Here is a 20645-nt window from a genome sequence, read left to right as displayed (position 1 = left end):
AGTTCGTTTCAGGCAAGCAAAATTTGATCATACCACTTGCTGGCCACTTTATTTCTTATTTTGGTATATTCCTTTTTTGGGGAAGGATTATATATTGTTTCTTAAGATGGAGATCTTCCTTCACGGCTTCACATTCTGTTGTGTCTGACAGTTTTGTTTGCATTGAGATGTATCTGTTGTAGAAGTCACAGAAGTCAATTTTCCATAGGTGCCTAACTGTTTCTATTACAGGTTGTGAGTTATTACAAGAGCAGTAGAGTCTACCATTTTAGGCAGGTGGACTGGATCAACACCTGGGATTTTGATTTTAGATGTGGTGTTCTGGTGCTGTATTTGAAGACTGGATATTATAGTGATCTATTATACGTGAGGGGAGCAGCTGCTGATCAAGGCTTAGTGATTTCACGTTCTATATGCTTATATGCTTTCTGGGGGATCCACCCTTGCGCTGCATTGTCATATTAGCAGAACAAATGTTCCTAATGGTTGAAGGTATAATGGCATGTCAGGAATCTAGCCCAGGAAGGGGCCATTTTCTCACAGGGAACATTAAATTACTGCTACAGAGAAGCTGTTGATCATGCACTCACTGTGTGTCTACGCAATGGAGTGAATTACATTCTGTATCTGGAATCTCAGTTAAAAACTGTTTTTCTTCATAGTCAAGTAAATGTAAATGTAAATGTACAGGAATTTTTATAGCGCAAATCACCAAGCGGTTTCTAAGCGCTTGCTTAGGGAACCCGTCCTGGTATTCCCCTGTGAGATAACCCCAGCAGGGTATCCGCAAGGTGAAAGCCAGGCATCCCACCGCGAGGGGCCGTTGTGGAGATTAAGCAAGCTATTGCCCAGAGTCGCAGAGTGTGAACCCGTGAATCGAGTAGGCACCGAAGCGAGAATTGTCGAGTCCATGGACATTTTAGGACTCAAGACCCCGCCGAGCCGGGAATTGAACCCTGGTCCCGGGCTGACCTCTGCTTCCAGGTCTGCCTCCTCTAACCAGTGAGCCACACTTCTCCATCCAATCCAAGCTTCCATGTCTTTGTGAGTCGTCCCGTGTACTAGTGGAAGCAACTCATTGATGATGGAGATGTCTTTAAGAACCAAGTTAAATTGAGACTCATCAGTGGCGACATGTTCAACAGCCTCATCGTAGGTATCAAGCAATTCTAAACATGTGATGTGCTCAAAATAACATATTTTCCACAGTTTATACTGGAGGAGTTTTCCCTCCACATCTTTTTTTTTGCCACTACTGGAAGACATATCTACAATCTACAGAGCCCATATCTTATTTAGAGTTCGGTGATGGTGACAAGCCTTTCAGTACATGGAGAAAGAGCTAAATCAGTAGGAAATTCTGCCGGTCGATTTTTCCCCAGATCCGCATTTCTTAAATAAATCTGGGGATTTTCCATTACTACCCAACCCTAAATCAGGCCTTTAGATGTCAATAGGAATCAATGGCAGCCTTAACCATGACATAATCAAATTACTCAACCCTAGATATACCTAATAGTTCAATTCAGTTGTGGCTGATAAGGATTCATTGTCCAGCAAGTCATCTGACTTTTTAAGGTCAAGAGCATCTGTACAACCATGTGCTTTACCTGTTCTTCTAATCTGGTATTTCTTTCCAAAACCAAGAGCATGTGTTTTCTTAAGAAAGTTTCTTCATGTTTTTGAATGTTTCCTCTTTTTTCCTGATATGAAAATAAAACATGTGTTAAGTATAAGGCAACGCTATACAATAAACCATTGCAAAAATAAAACAAGATTATTAAGTGAACAGTAAATGCTGTTATTGGTTTCACATGTAATTCAGAATCATCTTCTGTTTTTTTTTACTCTATTACCTTTTTTCTCAGAAACAAAAAAAAAATAAACAACGAACAGAGGTTGTGGAAAGAAGGCAATATTGAACTCTGAGGCATCATCATGCCAAATTGCGCAGTAGATATCTGAGCAAATGACACAAGTGCACCAGAATCTCTGAGGGTGACAGGACCTGCTTTCAAAAATACAATGCTTATTACAAGACTTATCTAAAGAAGAAGAACATCATGGCCTTCCAGCCCAATCACATACAAAAAGGTGAAGGGGAAAAGTAAACATGAGGAGGTCATGACAACAACATCAATTAAAGACTATATTACATGACGTGGAAAATCGCTGTGTAGTACAACTAACTCATTATGTTTGATTAGCAAAAGCCAAATTGAGGAGCTCAATGGGACATGTCTTCCTGTTCTTCATCCCAAGTGTCCATGTAATCATAAATGACAGAGATGCCTGGACCTAAGCGTTTAATCAAGAGATCGTCTTCCACAGCAAACCTCTCAGCATTCACTCTTCGATCCCCTAGCCATGGAGCTTGTAGGGCATCAAGGAACCCTTCTATGTCATAACAATGCAACGTTTGGCCAGCACCAGTCCCAGCACCAAAAACCAGAACTTGGAGCGTACGAACTTACAAATCAGAAGCAGACCCACGAGGCAGTGTCTGGGTGACCTGTGCAGTTGCCATTCCAGAAAAGTTACCAAATGTTCTACCACCACATCCCAAAAGTAAGATATGTTTGTACATATCTACCCCATGTGCCAAAATGTGTGTCAGTGCTCAAGGAATCCTAAAGGGCAAGTGGGAGTGTAGAATAGATTCATTTTATGGATGACAATGGGAGTCTCACACTCTCATTAAGAGCTTCTAAGGCAAAATCTTGAATCCATTTTCACACATGACCATTCTGGTGTGTTCACAAGCACAATGCCGTTCCATATCGGTCATTCCTATTTTGGCTTAATTTTACCAAACCCTGTCAGAGAGAGCATCACAGATAGATTAAATGTGCTTTCTTTGCTCCCTCCATTAGTAATTGCAAGGTAGAATTAACACTATGGGCCCGATGTAGGTAATCCCAGATTACCGATTCTTAAATATCGAAACATACCGATTCGGTATTTAAGAACTGGCAATCGGGATTTAGGTAATTTTACCAATTTCATTACAGAATCGGTAAGATTCGGTAATTACCATTCATTCCGATGGGCCTGTAGGCCCATAGGAATGAATGGCAATTACCGAATCGGTAAATACCGATTCGGCATTTGGGGGAAACATTGAAGGGTGGCAGGGTGTCACTTTGACACCCTGTTGCACCCCTCAATTGTGCATGGGTGCATGTCTGCAACATGGCACTGTTTAAAAAGCAAAAAAAATGCTTTTTGAAGGGTTTTCATTATTTACCACCAACTTCTAGTTGGTGGTAAATAACGAATTCTTAGACCCCTGTAGCACTGATTGCAGTGCTACCTACATGTCAAAATACAGAATCGGTAAAATTACAGATTCTGTATCTTCACATGCCCCTACATCTCCATCTTCAAATACCGGTCGGTAACGGACGAAATCGGCCGTTACCGACCGGTATTTGGCGACCTACATCGTGCCCTTAGTCTTTGAAGCTCTTTCGGAAAATTTTTCCATACCCAATGGGCACCAAAAGTCAACCACCTCCAAAAATCAAACCTTTTCATCGCATGTGGCCATAAGGTTATCACACTTTATATATATAATTCACCAGTGCAGTCCAGATCTTTACAATGTTTCATGGAAACACAATCTCACCGTACTCGTTAGTAAGAGATAAAAAACAGAGAATACCTGGTTCAGTTTTCTTTAAAATAGCAATGCAGTATGTCTAGTAGAAGTCAAACAAAAGTTGTGTCCTGACTCCAGCCATATGAATACATGATTGCTATGTGTCAAAACTGTTAACAGCAGCAGGAATCATCTTTTCATTGTGTGTATCTTCGATACAATAGCCACAATATTTCTATCCTGAATAAAATCCGGTTGGGCAGGGTGTATGATACCAAGCGGCGATGGATCGAGCCTAGAAGCATGCACCTTTGCCAGGATCATTGCATCTACATTAAAAAGTCGTAAGGGCTTTTTGGAAACTGGATTTTTGTCCAGCTAGAGCTACGCACAGGGACTTATGCATGGAAACAGAGAACAAAACTGTTGAGAGTGCCTCATTAATTCCTTTTAAAGGGGTCTAGCAGATCAGTAAATTCAGGCTAAGTTCCAAAGGTAACCTATCTGTAGTGGGGTACTTTCCCCAGCCTATCACCCAAGCTGCAGGCATTTTTCATCCTGCAACAAAGCTTCTTACATGCAAAGGTGGTTCGAGTGTCACAGCTCTAGTAGGAAATCCTGAACCTGTTCTTAGAATTTCTGGACCTATGGCATATACAACTAATAATCACTAAAAACATCAACACTGCCTTTCTGATCAATCACCAAATACACAATCGAATTCCTTGTGGATCAGATTGCCTGAACACTATTTAACATTTAAGTAACCCGGGTAACAACCTCTCATCCTTGTGACCATCCACAGGCATTCTGGTCCAATAATCTTTGTGTCAAACATTTCCAGTCTGATCTATTCATCAACTAACCTGCACACTGCTTCCATCCTCTCAGGTCGCAGCAAGGGATTACTCTGGGGTACGGCATTAAGCTTGTGAATTGCATGCTCCAAAGTTTTAATTTCCACGGTCAGCCTTATCTTCACTACCATCAAGGCACTTACACGGAAATCTTTCACGATGAAGGCTTACCACTCCAAACCCCCACTAGCGGCAAAGTTAGTATTTGTGTAAATGTATAACTTAGCTGCCTCACTTAGATTGGCGTGAAATGTCGGGTCCTTTGAGCAAACAGGCTGAGGTCTCCACAAATGGACCAGCGCTTGATGTATGCCTACAGTCATCTGAGCAGCCAACACCGAATAGTCTGACAATGCCCTATCAAAGTACCTTGCATCAGCAAAAAGAATTTGTATCAGTAAAGGAATGCACATTGTTAAGTCCCGCCAAAAGAAAATCTATCCTAGAGTAAAAGATGCGTTGTGAAAGAGATGTCCTTGCTCTATCTAACCTATGCTATATCTGCCATACTTCCTTCAATTAAAAGTCTGCCATGATAGTTCCCAACGTTCTGTACGGCAGACCTAGAGACAGACAGCAAAAGAACAAAAGCCGAATTTAATATACAATTATATTCCCTCATCCAAACCATCTAGCATGCCAGGACCTACCACAATTCAATTTTTTAAGAAAAAGGCAGAGTTGTAATCAGGGGCATAATGCACCATTACAGATAAGGCACATCATTGATATCTCCTACCATCCCAACATAGTGGACATTTTAGACTTGCAAACGTGCACAAAGTATGTGTAGTTCACAGTTTTTAATCAAAACCCATGCAGCCGAAAAAGTAAATGAGGGATAGTGTATATGATGACCCCATTTCATCGCTAACCCCTCAGGTTCAACTTTGTTCAAGGGGGTGTCTTGAAACGTTAAAAGAGAAGCATTCCACAGATTTAGGTAGGATTTTATCCTGCTTCACATTACCACCCCATTTATATCCTTAACATCTCAACTCAAATTCAACAATGACGTTGATGTCATTAATACTCAAAACTAAGTGGAGCCACCAAAATTAACACAAGCACGGCTTCAGCATACCTCAATCTCAGTAAATGGCCACTCTTCACGATTGCATTAAACCAACAAACACAGCTACATAACTGTTATAAACCTAAACAAACCCCACATCCCACCAAATTCATCCCAACCCCCAATCTTAGACCAAGAATGCTGGGTCGCTATGTACCTACCCAAAGTGTCAAACAGTAAGTAGTTGGATTATCATGAGGGAATCGAGCAAGAATCGACGAGCCAACACACCACTGATGTTTTGCTAAAAGGGAAATATGTGTATAGACCGAGAATGCATGAGCCAATATGTAGAATGAAAACGTAATCATAATCTGAGTCATTAACCTTCTCGTCAAAAACAAATCCATAGGGGGCCCCCTCAGTCCCCTGCACCAGAAAAAACTCTCACCTTATTTCTGAGTGATGTCCCTTTAAAGTCTTCGACCTTGCCTTAAAATATCTCCTATGCCTAATCCTTCCCTGAAAATTGCATAAATTGGTCGAGCATTCTTTTCTTCAAGTCTTGAACAGTGATTCTAACCACCTCAACCTTCTATGCCATTTTATGCGAGTCAAAAACACGCACACTGACCTCAATTGCTACAGCATAGGTTTTCAACCAACCTGAACATAATGATGGGAACGTATACAGGTGTAAATTTACCAATAAATTTGCCAGTGACTCAGGGCCCCTATTGCAGACATGATACAAGAGATGAGCAGGCATCGGGATCGAGACCACATATAAACCTAAGCACGACAGAATTTACTCTGCACGCCAAATCCAGCCAGGTAAAAATCAAATCATAAACCAAACTCGGGGGAGTCATGGAATAATATGCCACAAGTCTGCATTTTCTCGGTAAGTGTAGCTTTGAGAATTACAGACAACAGTACCAAAATAGATTTCCACAATAGCACCCTGTGTATCAAATCAAAGAAAGTCAAGTGGCCAGTAGCTAACATGGCAACATGAGGGAGAATGAAACTTCAGAGGAAGACCACGCCCCTATGCAGGTCTCGCCTGCCTGGCTATGTAAAATCATATCCTAATAAAGATCCTCCTAAAAAACCTAAAGACCTCTAGCTGAATAATGTTTCTCCAAATTAGTCCTATTTGTTTGCGGGGGGATCAAGAGCAGCAAAGCCGGGGCGCTAGAGGGCGCCGAGCAAGATGGCCGCACCTGTGTGAGGCTCCGCCGAGACATGCTAATATTTGCTTATTTATCCTGTTAACCCTACCTCTTACGCCCCGTAATTGAGTGGTGCTACCTCCGCTGACATCGGGGAATCACTGGTGCTGTTTTCAGCTGAGCAGCCGCTGCGGTGGGCGTCCCCCGGACCGATCGGCCCTTCACCGGGCTTCTGCCGGCGGAACCTAGGCCCGAGCGGAGGAATCAACACGCTGTGGTCCGGGCTACGGCTCCCCCTACTCCCGGCAAGGAGTGCCTGAGGGACGCTTGGCTCGGTGCATGAGGTGGCGCTGCCGGGCGTGGAAGCCTCTGGGAGGAACAGGAACGACGGCGGGCCGGTCCCGGCCCTGCCGGTTGCGGTGAGTGGGGCAGGGCGCTACGCAAGCCCGGGGCTGCGGAGGTGGTGCCGGGCCGCGCTGGGCCGCGCTGCGTGAGCCGTAGCTGGTGGGGGTGCGAGGAGGCGGCCTGCTGGGAGGTGGAAAGGCCCGGGCGGCATAGCCGAATTGCGCTGAATAGAGGCAGACTGCTTGCTGCACGGCGAGGACAAGCTGGACGCTGCTGTGAAGAGGAAGGAACATTCTGCGCCCGCCATTTTGTGACCTCCTGGCAGTACCGGTGGCGGGGACAGGGGCGCCACCGGGAGAACATTGACTACGGTGCAAGCGTCACTGGGTGGACCGAGAGCAGTCTAAGGCCCTGGGGCTATAGCGGATAAGTTGACTGTGGGCGCTGCTGTGCTGCCATAAGCTGTGAGAGCTGGGAGATTGACAGCGGGACACTTTGGCGCGCTTTCGCTTGCCGGGGATAGCGGTAGAGGCGTGGGCCTTCTCCCTGGTGTGGACCGGTTGCCTTCTACTCTGTCTTGACCTGGGGCAACGCACAGACTACACCCCGGGCCTGAGTCGCACAGATCGCCACCATGGGCAGGCAGGAGAGGAACCAGCCGAAGATCACATTTGAGGCCAAAAAGACGGCGCACATGTCTTCCCAGGAGCCGCCTAACAACGAACAGGGGGGGGCGGCGGGGGGCACTCCGAATTTGGAATCCACGCTGATAGCTATGCAAAAGACTCTCCAGTCGATCGAGGGCACTATGGAGTCTGTCAATCACCGCCTGAATCAAATGGCGACCCAATTTGACCGTCAAAATGAACGAATGGGGGAGGTGGAGCAGAGGGTGTCCGCTACCGAAGATGGCCTTGCGACGGTCTCCACTAAGGTCTTCCACATGGAGAGGGTTCTGGCGGTCATACAGGCAAAGAATGAGGAGTTGGAAGGGAGGTCCAGAAGGAGCAATGTCTGCGTCACGGGCCTGCCAGAATCCACGAATGTTGGTCGCATGGAGGACTATATGGAACGTATGCTTATAGACATCTTTGGAGCGGACCAATTGTCTAGCGTCTTCATAGTGGAACGTGCTCATCGCTCCCTGGCAAAACGACCGCCACCCGGGGCGCCGCCGCGTCCGATAATAGCCAAGATTTTGAACTATAGGGACCGGGACACCATTCTGCGCCTTGCAAGGGAGAAATGAACCATTGAATATCAGGGTAGCAAGCTTCAGTTTTATCCGGACTTTACCGTGGCGGTGCAGACAGCACGCAAGGAATTTGCCACAGTGAAACAGCTTTTGCGCGTTGAAGAAGTTCCTTATGCCATGCTTTATCCTGCTCGCCTCCGGATAGGGCCGCCGTCGGATAACAAGATCTTCTCCTCTCCTAAGGCGGCTATGGACTACGCCAAACAACAGAAGAAACGCAAAAGGGCACCTAAAGGGCTTCAGGAAGACGAGGACGGACAGCAGGATGAAGTAGCCTAAATCTCTGTGAGCATTACACTGCGCGGGGTGCACGGTTGAGCAGTGCTGCATTGTGCCTCTTTTGGATTTGTGCCGAGGGCGGTTGTGCTCGCTCCCGCAGACCTCGAGTGTTGGGCTTGTCTCGAACGGACCCCGCGACTAATGCTGAGGGACGGAAGGACTGATCTGCGTCCCAGTTGCCTAGTCATACCATTTGAACTGCTGTATTGATCATGTGTAATGTCGGGGCTGTGAGGGGACTGGCGCGATGCTGGGGTTGTGGGGGGGCATGAGAGCCTATTGTGTGGATAGCTTTGGCGCGGTGCACCTCTGTTGTCATCTTTGCTGCTACATGACGGTCTTAATGGGTGTCATGTAAGTCTGCGCTGATGCTTGGCTGATGCTTTGCCTGTCTCGGAATCTTGGAAGATGGGGGTGACAAGGGAGGGGTTTTTGATCATTGAGAATGGTCTTGCTCTCGTCAGTTTATTGGCGGGAGTTGTGCGCCGCTGCGCCCCTGGATATGGGAGATCCCCACACACAGTTGATTGCATGGTTGGGGGTTGCAATGGGGGGGGGGGTATGGGATGGCTTTGGCAAATTGGGGCTGCTGAAGTGGGTGGGGGGTTGGGGGAAGGGTTCCTGGAGTTTGTTGGGGACATGTTCCGTATCTTGGTCGGTGGTTGGGGTTCTGAATTACCTGTGGACTGTATTGATCCTTGTTGGCATTTGCTTGAGGTACCTTGCAGGAGTGCTAGTGACCACGCTGGGTCGCTGGGTGGCGATAGATGGGGTGCTGGGTGGGTGCTGGAGGGGGCCTATTGGTTGCTGGTCTGCTTGAGTGATTGGCGATATGGATCGGGGGGGTAAACTCACATGTGCCACATGGAATGTGCGGGGACTCAATCGGCCGCAAAAGACACGGCAGATGCTTGCTTTTCTAAATAGGCACGGTGCTCAGGTTGTTTTTCTTCAGGAGACTCATCTCCGGGGGAGGGCGGCTGAAATAGTGGGTAAGCACTGGGCGGGGGTCCGACTAGCCACGTCCTTTTCCTCATATGCCCGGGGAGTGATGATTCAGGTGAAAAAAAATGTCCCGTTTGAAATACACCATGAGGAAGTTGACCGGGAGGGTAGATATATTCTTGTGCAGGGTAAATTGTGTGGTATGCTGGTCACCCTTCTTAATGTGTATGGTCCTAATGTCGATGACCCTGAATTTTATGTGACCCTTTGGAACAAACTTTATATGCTTCCCCCATCGGCTGTCATCTGTGGTGGTGACTTGAATGTCACGCTGGATACTGAATTGGACAAAAAGCAGGACAGGCCGTGTGTGCGTAAGAAGGCGGCTGATGCGGTGTGCGAGGGTATGCATGGCCTACAACTGTTGGATGCCTGGAGAATGAAGTACCCGAACAGACGAGAGGGAACATGTTACACATCTGCGCATGATACGTGGTCGAGATTAGACTAATGGCTGGTAACACGTGATGTGCATGGATGGGTGACGGGTGTTGAACATCTTCCTCGCACTATCTCTGACCATGCGCCTGTGAAGCTGGTGATGCAACTGCCTACGCTTGCACCTGCTCTTTTCACGTGGCGTTTCTCCCCTGGGGTGTTGTCTGATCAAGTACTGCGTGAGAAACTACGTCAGATTATTGAGGAGTTCTTTGTGCACAATGTGGGGTCTGTAGACAATATGAGTACTGTATGGGAGGCCTTCAAGGTGACGGTGAGGGGGGCATGTATTGGCCTGAGATCCGGCGTGCTGACGTCTCTACGAGATTCTATGGCCAGGCTGGAAAAAGAGTTGGTGGCTCTGGAGCGTCGCCTGGAGCTCAGTGCGGAGGCCGTATTATTAGCAGAGGTCAGGTCTAAAGTCACTGCATACAATGAACTGGCGGAGCAGGAGGTGAAATTTCTGTCCAAGCACTCCACGGCTAGATACTATGGGGAAGGTGGCAGACCGGGGAAGGGCCTAGCGGACAGGATCAAAGAACCCTGGGCGCGGCACTGTTCGGTGCAGGAGATTGACGATCAGGGGGAGGTGGTGACTAGCTCGGAGGGCGTTCTAAATTGCTTCGCGAAACACTACGCACAACTTTATGAGCACAGGGACACGGCAGACGAGGAGGAAGTGAATAGGTATTTTGAGGACATAGCTCTGGTGTGGCTGTCCAGAGGACAGCAGGAATTTCTGATGCATCCTGTCACTGAGGCTGAGTTTAGGGAGGCGATTGCTGCTCTCCCGAACAGGAAGGCGCCGGGCACGGATGGCTTGTCCTCCGAATTCTATAAAGAATATGCAGATTTGCTGATCCCACAGCTAGCGATGGTCTTGGAGGAAGCGAAGGTATGTGGCCGGCTTCCGGCGACTATGCGAGAGGCGCTGCTGGTGGCGTTGCCTAAACCAGGGAAGCCCCTGAATAAATGTGACTCGTATCGCCCCCTATCGCTCATGAACACCGACGTGAAAATCATTGCCAAAGTCTTAGCCACAAGATTGCGATTGATTCTCCCTGTCATGGTATTGCCGGATCAGTCGGGGTTTGTCCCTCTCAGGTCGACTACGCATAATCTGAGGGCGCTGTTCGCTGTGCTCCATCTCCTTAAACCGGAGTTGGCTGCGGTGGCGGTCATGCTTGACGCCGCCAAGGCCTTGATTCGGTGGCATGGAAGTATATGTTGGCAGTTCTGCACCGGATGGGGGTACCATTCTTCTTCACTTCGCTAGTTGCACTCTTATATACTGAGCCCACGGCAAGAGTGAGGGTTAATGGTCATGTTTCCTCCTCGTTTCCGATACAGCGGGGGACGAGGCAGGGCTGCCCGCTCTCGCCCTTACTTTTTGCTATCATGATGGAACCGCTGGCCTGTATTCTGCGGCAGAAATATGCGGAGGCGGCGTTGAAGTTCCCTCTTAGATCTTTGGCAGTGTCAATGTATGCTGACGATATGGTTCTCTATGTTCGCGAGCCTGCGCTTCACCTCGAAAACATACTCCGGGAATTCATTAAGTTTGGTCGCCATTCTGGACTGACCATTAATTGGGACAAATCAGTTGTGCTGCCTCTTACGGACGTTACGCACCAGATCCCGTTGGAATTCCCCCTGGAATGGGCGACTGAGTCGGTTCGATATCTCGGCGTCTGGGTTCACAGGGACTCCCAAGAAATTATAAGGGCTAATTATGGAGTGGCTGTCTCTAAGCTGGAAGATCAGGTGGCACGCTGGACCCGTCTCCCTCTGACTCTGGCAGATAGAGTGTCCTTAATAAAAATGGTAGTTCTGCCGAAATTTCTTTATCTCTTTGTCAATATTCCAGTCCCACTGAAGTCGCACTTCTTTGCCAGACTGCGGTCACTGCTGATAACCCTCACCTGGGCAGGTAAAAAGCCACGGGTGACATGGGAGGTGCTGACCAAACCGTACGAACTGGGGGGGTTTGCCTTGCCGGACATGAAGCTTTATTATCTCTGTGCGCAGGCACATTTTGCGATTTACTGGCTGTGTGCTCCACCGTACACGCCGCATGTGGCACTTGAAGCTAGTGCTGTTTTACCGTATCCACTGAGGGCCAAGATTGTCAATGAACATTCGGTGTTCGAAAAGGGGGAGGTTGACACTGTAGGAATCACGGCGAAGGCCTGGGAGGAATTGGGCAGGCGGGCAGACAGGTTGCTATTGTATGCGCCGGCTATGCCGCTGCTGTATCACTCGGGCATTTCGGTGTCTAGTGAGATAGGGGGGCTACAGGTTCTGAGGGATGCTGGGCTTCAAACTATGGGGGACCTATTCCCTGGTGCATCGTTTCTTGCCCTGCAGGCTATGACGGACCGCTCCACTAACACCACTATGTCTACCTTTATATATGTCAGGCTTCGGGCTGCGGTGCATACTCTATATCCAACGTACCCGGAGGAGCCGCTGACACTTGGGGCTTTACAATTGCTATACACTGCCACGGATAGGTCTAAGTTGCTCTCTAGACTGTACCGAGCGGTGCAGGAAGATGAGGGAGGGGGCGCGGTCCAGGCTAGAGCCAGATGGGATAGAAGTCTCCCCGAACCTTTAAGTGATGATGACTGGACTGAGTGTTGTGCTTTGGTAGGGGGGGTACATGATAAATGGTAATTTTCGACTTCTGCATTTTAAATACATACATCAGTGGTACTACACGCCGGTCCAACTGGCTAGGTTTGGCCTTCGCGACTCTGCCTGCTGTGTTAGATGCGGTGAGGATGACGCTGACTTTGTGCACCTGTCCTGGGGCTGTTCGCGCGTGTATGACTTCTGGAAGGCGGTGACTGAGACGCTTACTGCTATGACGTCGACTGCAGTTGCGTTGGATGTGCGCCTTTGCCTCCTGGGCATTGCTTCTGGTGTGTCGGTCAAGTCTAGAAGATTTGTAGTATTGGCGCTTCAGCTGGCCAAGAGAAGAGTGGCGCTGAGTTGGGGAGGGAGGAGAGCGCCTGACGTACGACTGTGGCTGAATGACATAGCTTACTGTAGGGATCAGCTGAATTGTTACTATGAGGGGCTCCCTGAGACGGCAAGACCACGGGATATATGGACTCCATTTACGCTCTATATGCTCTCCCTAGATGATTCTGACAGCGAGAGGAGTGTGAGGGCTGCCCCATCTGAAGGAGGTGCTGAATCCGAATGAGTTGTGACTGAGGAAGCGTGTGCCGGCTGTCCTGCACAATGTCTTTGAGTTACGGGAACTATTGGGGTCCGGCAAACACCACCATTGGACAGTGGGATCTACTGCTTGTACCGTTGCTTACAGTTGTTTTTTGACTCACTGTATATAGGTCTTTCCATGACTGCTTGCATGGGTTACTACTCACCTATTGTCAACGGGGATGCTTACATTATGGACAATGTACCTTACAGGTTTAGACTACTCACGAGGACCAGGATTGGGGGGTCGGGGGTGGATTGGGTTTTAGGTTGTTTGGGTTTGGTTCTTCAAAATGTAAAATGAGACCGAGATTCCATCAGGGCGCTACGGCCACAGTCTTATGGTGTGCTATGTACATTTTTTACTATGACCACCTGTTGTGCCTTCACGAGTTGGGTATTCATAATTTCCGCCCTATTGCTAGTAACGTCTATTACTGGACTCGTCTGTTTCGGCTGGTACACTGATTGTGGCCGGCCCTGTCAGTGGGTTGTAGGCACACTGCTGTGTATATATAACATGTGCAATAAAGGTCTTTCAAAAAAAAAAAAAAAGAGCAGCAAAGCCACACCACCAACTTTCTACAGCTGGGCCCACCCAGACCGAAGCAAGACACACTCTCACAGCAGATCAAATTATGCCCCCAGAACAGGACGTTAGAAATCGACACATTGTCACCAGATCTACACATTGAGTCACTTAACCCCTTCACTGCGGCAGCTATTCCGCCGCAGTGCTAAGGGGGCGTGGCGGCCGCGCGGCGGGCGCATGCTGGTGACTGAACCGCTCCGTCACCACCCGCCGTTGCGCTGTGCTCATGATGGAGCGGTTCCATCACGGCCCCGCCCGCTCAATGGAACGCTCAGCGCAGGCGCGGAATCCGCGCCACGCAGGCGTGCCGAGCGGGCCGTGACGGAACCGCTCCGTCATCAGCACAGCGCGACCGCAGCTGATGACGGAGTGGTTCCGTCACCAGCAGGGGAGGGGTTAATCAAATTACTAGAACAAAGTTTGCACCCTTAAAAGAAAAAAATATATACATGCGTATTGTTTTTGCTGTTGGTCAAGAATATTACTTTACCCTCAGGGGTTGGTGGCCCATAATTAATACCTGCATTTCAGAGATCAATGTTTGACTTCACGGTCACAGGTTCAAATTCTAGCCGCTTCGCTGCAGCGCACATTTCCCCACTGTGCGGGTGAATTCTACGCGTGCGAGAATCGGACGGCCCCCAGCCGTCCGACGCACACGCCCACCATGACGTCATACGGCCGGGGGCCGTCCGACGCACGGAAGAGGCTAGAGAGTTCACTCAGCCATTTATATTTCGATAAAGTGAGTATTACTAATTTGACTAACATTAAACATCCATTATCTGTCAGCAGCAGTGAGAGACCTGTCAAGGTGAACGTGTTATTTACAAATAGCCCAGTTGCATACTGTTATTTTTTACTTAATTTTCATTACGTGATGCAGTAGTAGTGGAACAGAGTCAGTCATGCATGAGGGTGCCTCGTGAATTAGTCTACCCTAAACTTTATCACCTTTTTAAATGCAAGATTGCCATTTGACTGATTTTGTCCCAACCAAACTGACCTTTCAAAAATGAATCTGACATGTGGCCCACTGTGCACGGTACTACAGTCATTGGTCTGACGTCACTGAATTTGAATCAGCCCTATCAACCTCTCAGAGGCAAATCTGTCATGTTACAGACATTTTTCAGGCCCCAATGTCCTTTCTGCCACTCCTTTATGTGGCCAAGCCTTCCCCACTCCTGCTTAAGGGGATGTCCACAAGTGATGCACTCTTCTCTGTAAAACCGGTCCTAGGATGTTCGTTTCAGGTCCAGGAAGGACCTGGCTTGGCAATTTGGGCTGGACTGTTCCCATGAGGCACGTGGTCAAGTCTGATTTGCATATGGCTGGGTCTGAACTGAGGAGGCGAAGTGAGCTAAAGAACGATGATGGATTCAACCCAGATCTGTGACTGGGGGTCAGTGTCTGAAAAGTTTCAGTGCTCCATCTATCGTCTCCTTGGGCCTCATTTATGAGGCCGTGCGTCACTTTTACGCTGCCGGTGCGTCACTTTTTGTGACGCCCCAGTGGCGTAAAAAATGCGCCTTGTTGCGCCATATTCACAAAGTGACATATCTAGGTAGATGCATCACTTTGTAAACCCCTGCGCCACATTATACCTGCGCCAGGTATAATGTATGCAAGGGGGGGCGTATTGACGCAAGAAAGGGTCATGGAGGTGACGCAGTGAAATCTATGAGATTTCACTGCTCCACTTCTAGGACTCAAATGCGTCAAAATCTTACGCCTGCCTCACAGCAGGCGTAAGACTGACGCAGGCCCCATGTGAAAGGACACATTGCTGGAGTTGCGTCACTTTTGCGTCACACTCCAGCAATGCGTCACTTTTGCGCAGACAGATACGTCAAAAATACTGACGTATCTGTAACTCCTTGCGACATGATGCGTCATACATTATATATGACGCATCATTGGTGTCGCGAGGAGGGCGCAATGAAAAGTGACGCATCGCTGTTTTCATGCAGCGATGCGTCACTTTTCATAAATGAGGCCCCTTGTGTCTGCACTCTGCTCTAAGCCTGCCCAGCCTTCACATATGGTCACAACAGGTGGATGCAGTTGCACCACTCCAAGCCATGTCATGTATCACATCTTCATCCATTCCGGGCTTTTGAGCCAACCACACCCTTCAACTTGCTTATCCCCATAATAAATGTGAGCCCCCAAGTGGCTGCCTGTGAAGTGCTGTTTGCTATTAGCTATCATTGGCTGTAGCTGCAGCACTTGACACAGAGTCACTAAGCAGGTATGAGACTGGCCACCCTTTCAAAGGGAAGGTCATGCATGCAGCGCAATACAAATGTTGTTATGAACAAGGCAGGCAAGTATTGCATGACTAAACACATGGATTACAAATGCTGTGTACAAATGACTTCTGTGGGCATTGCAACTCAGGGTGGATCGTCCATGCAGTGATTCCATTCCTTCTCAACACATGAAAGATAAACTCACACAGAAGAGGTGAGAATTAGGTCAATAACAGCTAAATTCAAAGAGACACTATCAGTGGCAATTAGCTCACAAAAGGCTGTCTCCATGGCGACCGGACCAGGAGAAATTTCAAGGTCCACACAACATGTTGTCATCTAACTGTATCCTTACACACAGAACCAGACAGGAAATCATTCAAACTTGAACTTCAGGAGTGCATGCGAAACTTAACCCCACAAGTTAATGGAACAACCCACAAGCCCCTCATTCAGGGGTGGATGTACAACATGACGTTAAATAGCATCTTCCTCTAACTGTCACCCTCCACTAAAGCGCAGGTCTTCACCATTGCTCTAACTTTGTCTGTCAAGAACCATAGCAAGAACATCATAAACAGAATGATTATACTTACACTACCGTGCAAAATAGAAGCCCTTTCTCCCTCCTCCTAAACCACCGTCCAGGCTCTTGTCTCATCACACACTGATGGAGTTGTTACGCTATTCACAAGTCTACAAAGTACTCAATGACCTCAATCAAGACCAGTTCATGCAGTGGCTCGACTAATCACCACTCAAATAACATTCAAACATAGTCGCATGCTATACTTGGGCAGTGCCTAATCTGAGGCGGTGGTTTCCGGTTCTCGACACTGGAACTTAAATGTTAACCCCGGCACTTATGACAGTCTTCACTGTTTATCTAAATTAGGGATTAACACAACAACAGTTGTTTATTATTTCAATGAACACTAAAAATGACCAATATCTGCTGCCCAAGCCATTTTTGTGCAATTGGGGTCTGCAATAGTCTGAAATGTCAAACTTGTAAGGTGTGTTGATTAGTAGTTGTGTTAATTCTGTCATTGGCGGCATTTATTGGGGCAATGAGTAGTGCACGCAGCAGGGCCTCTTGACAGGGGTATGCCACTTATCTTTTTTTTAAACAAATTTAACACTGTTCTTGGGTCAAACCTTTTTTCGCCCCACCCCTTTTAAAATCTGCCAACCACCACTTAATATGGACGAGCTGCAAATTGCTCTTATTCCATATGATGAAATTTCAGACATCCCTGCCCTTATTCATATCAAATATAGCGGCCATCACAATCTCCTGTCAAGGTTAACAAAGGGCAGAAAACAGCAAGAGTGCAGAAGTATAGTAAATGAATATGTCAGTACCTTAACCAGACAGCCATAATTCTTAAATGGACATTCTATGTCAGCTTCAGGACACATGGAGAGGTGGTCATCAATCTATGAAGACAACAAAAACAACACCATTGTAAGATTTAGCATATATATATATATATATATTTTTTTTTAGAATAACAACTTTGCACATTTTCCGACAATGAGAAAGTATTTTACGAAGGAGTTGCAATACATTGGGCCAGATGTTGGAATATAGTAAAAAAAATATTGCCAGACATAATATTCCTCCATTGAATGTAGATTTCTTACTAGCTCCAATGGGGTGATAAGTTAATAAATTATTTAGGACACAATCTTTTTGTGAGACGATATTAAGGCCATGATATTCTGGTCCCATACCCACACAATTTAGTGCTGTTATTGTTCTTTAGCTTTCTTATTTTCTGAGCCCCTTTCTTCAGACATTCTCAGAGAAATTCCTGGACAGGCAGTTTATGATGCAAAAGAAATAGTTAATACTAAATGAATTGCAGGAACTGAGAAGCTAGGGTTGAAAGAGATGTTCAGTTCACAGGGGCATATATATTTTGAAGAAACCCTGAGTAGACCAGGAGACGATAGAGTCCCGGTTAACAGTGGAACACTCACAGATATTTATTTCAACTTCAAGTGGGGAACGTTTACAACTCTAGGGGACTGCACATGCTCTTTTGAGCAAGCAGTTTTTATTGTTTTTAGTGTTTTCACCGAGGGGCAGGCTTGAGATGAAAACTATCCATGTCCTTGGATTAATTTGACCCTTTGGAATTTTTCGAATTACGGCTTCTCATTTAATAGAGGGAGAGTGATCCTGACCCCTGATTAATTAGTTGCTCTGTCCATGTACCATCGCTAGACAATCGGTTAGCTGATGTGGAGAGATTGTTTCCTCCGTTGACCCACCCATGAAATTGATTACTCGTGGGGAGATTTAGGAAATTGTTAGTCTGAGGAAGGTGGGAAATATCATATGCCACCGAAACGCGTCACTTCTGTTTCTAACAATTATTTTACAAAATTCTTGGTTTTAAAGAGGATCAAAGGAAAAATTTGTTATTACAACTGGTGCTGAATACAAGTATTAATGTGTACATTATATAGCATGCAAAGTACCTATATGAGATTGGGATTGGCTTCTAAAGTGTGGACCTTTTCTAATCAAATTATTTTCTTTTAAACATTTGTTTTAGCTGTGTTTTTCTTGTGTCTATATACATTATATGTACTTCTTCATAATATATGTAATTTGTTGTCCCCTGATAAACAAGTGTGTGTATATACATATAATTTTTATTTATGTTATGAGATTTTTAAAGAAGTTTATGTTTTAATATAGAATAATAAAAAGATGTATGACTTTTTTTGACATTGTATTCTTTTTTTTTTTAAAACATTTTTATTTGCATTTTTTCATATAGCAACAAAACAGACATGTCATCACTGGTCAACATTTCCCGACCCCCAGCCCTCCACCCCACCGGCCACACCATTAAGAACAATATTTCTCTATTCTTCCCACACTCTGCCTTTAACCTTATCTGTAATCCAGGCTGACTTTTTTCGTCCGCACGCCTGTGACATCCTTTTGCCTTTGGGTGCCTCTTCCTCTCTCCTCCCTTCTTACAGACCCCCATCAAGTCCACGATATTTTCTCCATTTGCTCCAAACTCTGCCAAATTTTTTAGGACAACCCCTTGCTTTGTATGTGACCCTCTCGGCTGCCATATATAGGTCTAGGCCCCTCCACCATTCCTCTACTTGCGGAATCGTAGCCGCTCCCCAGAACTTCGCCACGTCTCTTTTAGCCACCACCAGGGCCAACACCAGGAAGAGCACTAACGGGCCATTGAAATCTATGTCATTAGTCATGCCTAGCAAAACTAATTTTGGGTCAGTGGGCAGGGGTGCTTCCAAGACTTCACCCAGAGTTTTCAAAATCTCCTCCCAGTAAGTCTGTATCATCGGACACAACCAGAGTATATGATAAAAGTCTCCCCCCTCTTGTCCACATCTCAAGCAATTTGTGTCTCCTATCCTTCCCATTCTATGGAGGCGCACCCTATCATAGTAGGTCTTGTGGAGGACTTTAAACTGTATGAGCCTCAATCGGGATTTAATTGCTACCTCTCTTGGGTGCATGAGGACAGTGTCCCAATCTACATCCTCCATTTCTCCTACCTAACTATCCCATTTGCCGCGGAGAGTTCCCATGCCATCAGGCATGTTATTCATAAGGGTCCTGTATGTCAGTGACTCCGCTCTCTCCGGTATCTGCTCCTGTAGGAGGCGGCCCTCTAGGGGTGCGTATTCAGGGAGTGTGTCTTCTAGGATCCCTTCGGCCTGCCATGCATGTCTCAGTTGGGCGTATTTCAGATATTGCGTGGGGAGGAGGCCAAACTCTGCTCTCAGGGCTTCAGTGTCCCTTTTGCTATTACATCTGCTAGGGTCGAGATTCCGATGTCATCCCACCTTTTGAACCCCTTCAATTTATTTAGCTCTCGCAGCCACGCGTAGTGCCATATGGGTGTCTGCCTGGTGTGTTTCTCCTCCCAACCTATGGTCTTATTAGCTCTGTTCCAAAGCACTAGTGTAAGCCGTGTGGCCGGCAGCAGCCTCCCCTTCCCTTTCCCTCCATATAAATAATGGTTATATGGGCAGGCACCCATAACATGCCTCTCCAATGCATATGTGGGGTGAGCAGCCGAGGCATGGAACCAGTCTTTGATAACTACCAGGTGCTCTGCCCAGTATTAGGCCTCCGCGTTAGGGAGCGAGATCCCCCCACTGTATTGGTGTCTCTGTAGAGTTGCCAGTGCTACCCTAGGTTGTTTACCAAGCCAGAGGTACGTGCGAACCTCTGAGTTGATGTCCTTGAACACCCGTCGAGGGAGAGGGTAATATTTGTTTTGAAACGCGTAGAGGAGCTGGGGCAGCGTCAGCATTTAGAACATGGCCGCTCGGCCCAGAAGCGTGAGAGGTAACAGCCGCCATCTATTTGCGTCTGCCACAAAATTCTGCAGAATTCTTGACATTGTATTCTTGAGTTCCTATTGGTGCTATTTGAGTGTGGATTGATTGGTAGTGTGGTTTGTGTATAGCGTGCATATTAAAGAGAAACCAAAGGGATCCTTTGTTTTCAGTCTTTGAACTTGGCGTCCTTTCCATTTGGTCTTATTGGACCCCTCTCTTATATTTTTTGATACTTTGTGCTACTACAAAAGTG

General features: G+C 46.9%; 1 protein-coding gene across 5 annotated transcripts in view; it reads right to left on the bottom strand.

Annotated features, from left to right (window-relative positions):
• Nucleotides 1-20645, bottom strand: part of TRAF5 (TNF receptor associated factor 5) — a 199353-nt gene that overhangs the window by 27393 nt on the left and 151315 nt on the right. For all 5 annotated transcript variants that reach the window (XM_078649729.1, XM_078649732.1, XM_078649733.1 and 2 more), the window contains 2 exons: nt 17411-17485; nt 1611-1703 (listed from right to left, as the gene is read on the bottom strand). In XM_078649729.1, coding sequence (XP_078505855.1) covers nt 1611-1703; nt 17411-17485 — 168 coding nt within the window. The remainder of the gene's footprint in view (nt 1-1610; nt 1704-17410; nt 17486-20645) is intronic.

This window comes from Lissotriton helveticus, chromosome 6, assembly GCF_964261635.1.
Source record: "Lissotriton helveticus chromosome 6, aLisHel1.1, whole genome shotgun sequence".
NCBI classification, from domain to species: domain Eukaryota; kingdom Metazoa; phylum Chordata; class Amphibia; order Caudata; family Salamandridae; genus Lissotriton; species Lissotriton helveticus.
Note: the sequence above shows the minus strand (reverse complement) of the source record. Positions and strands in the feature narration are given on the sequence as shown.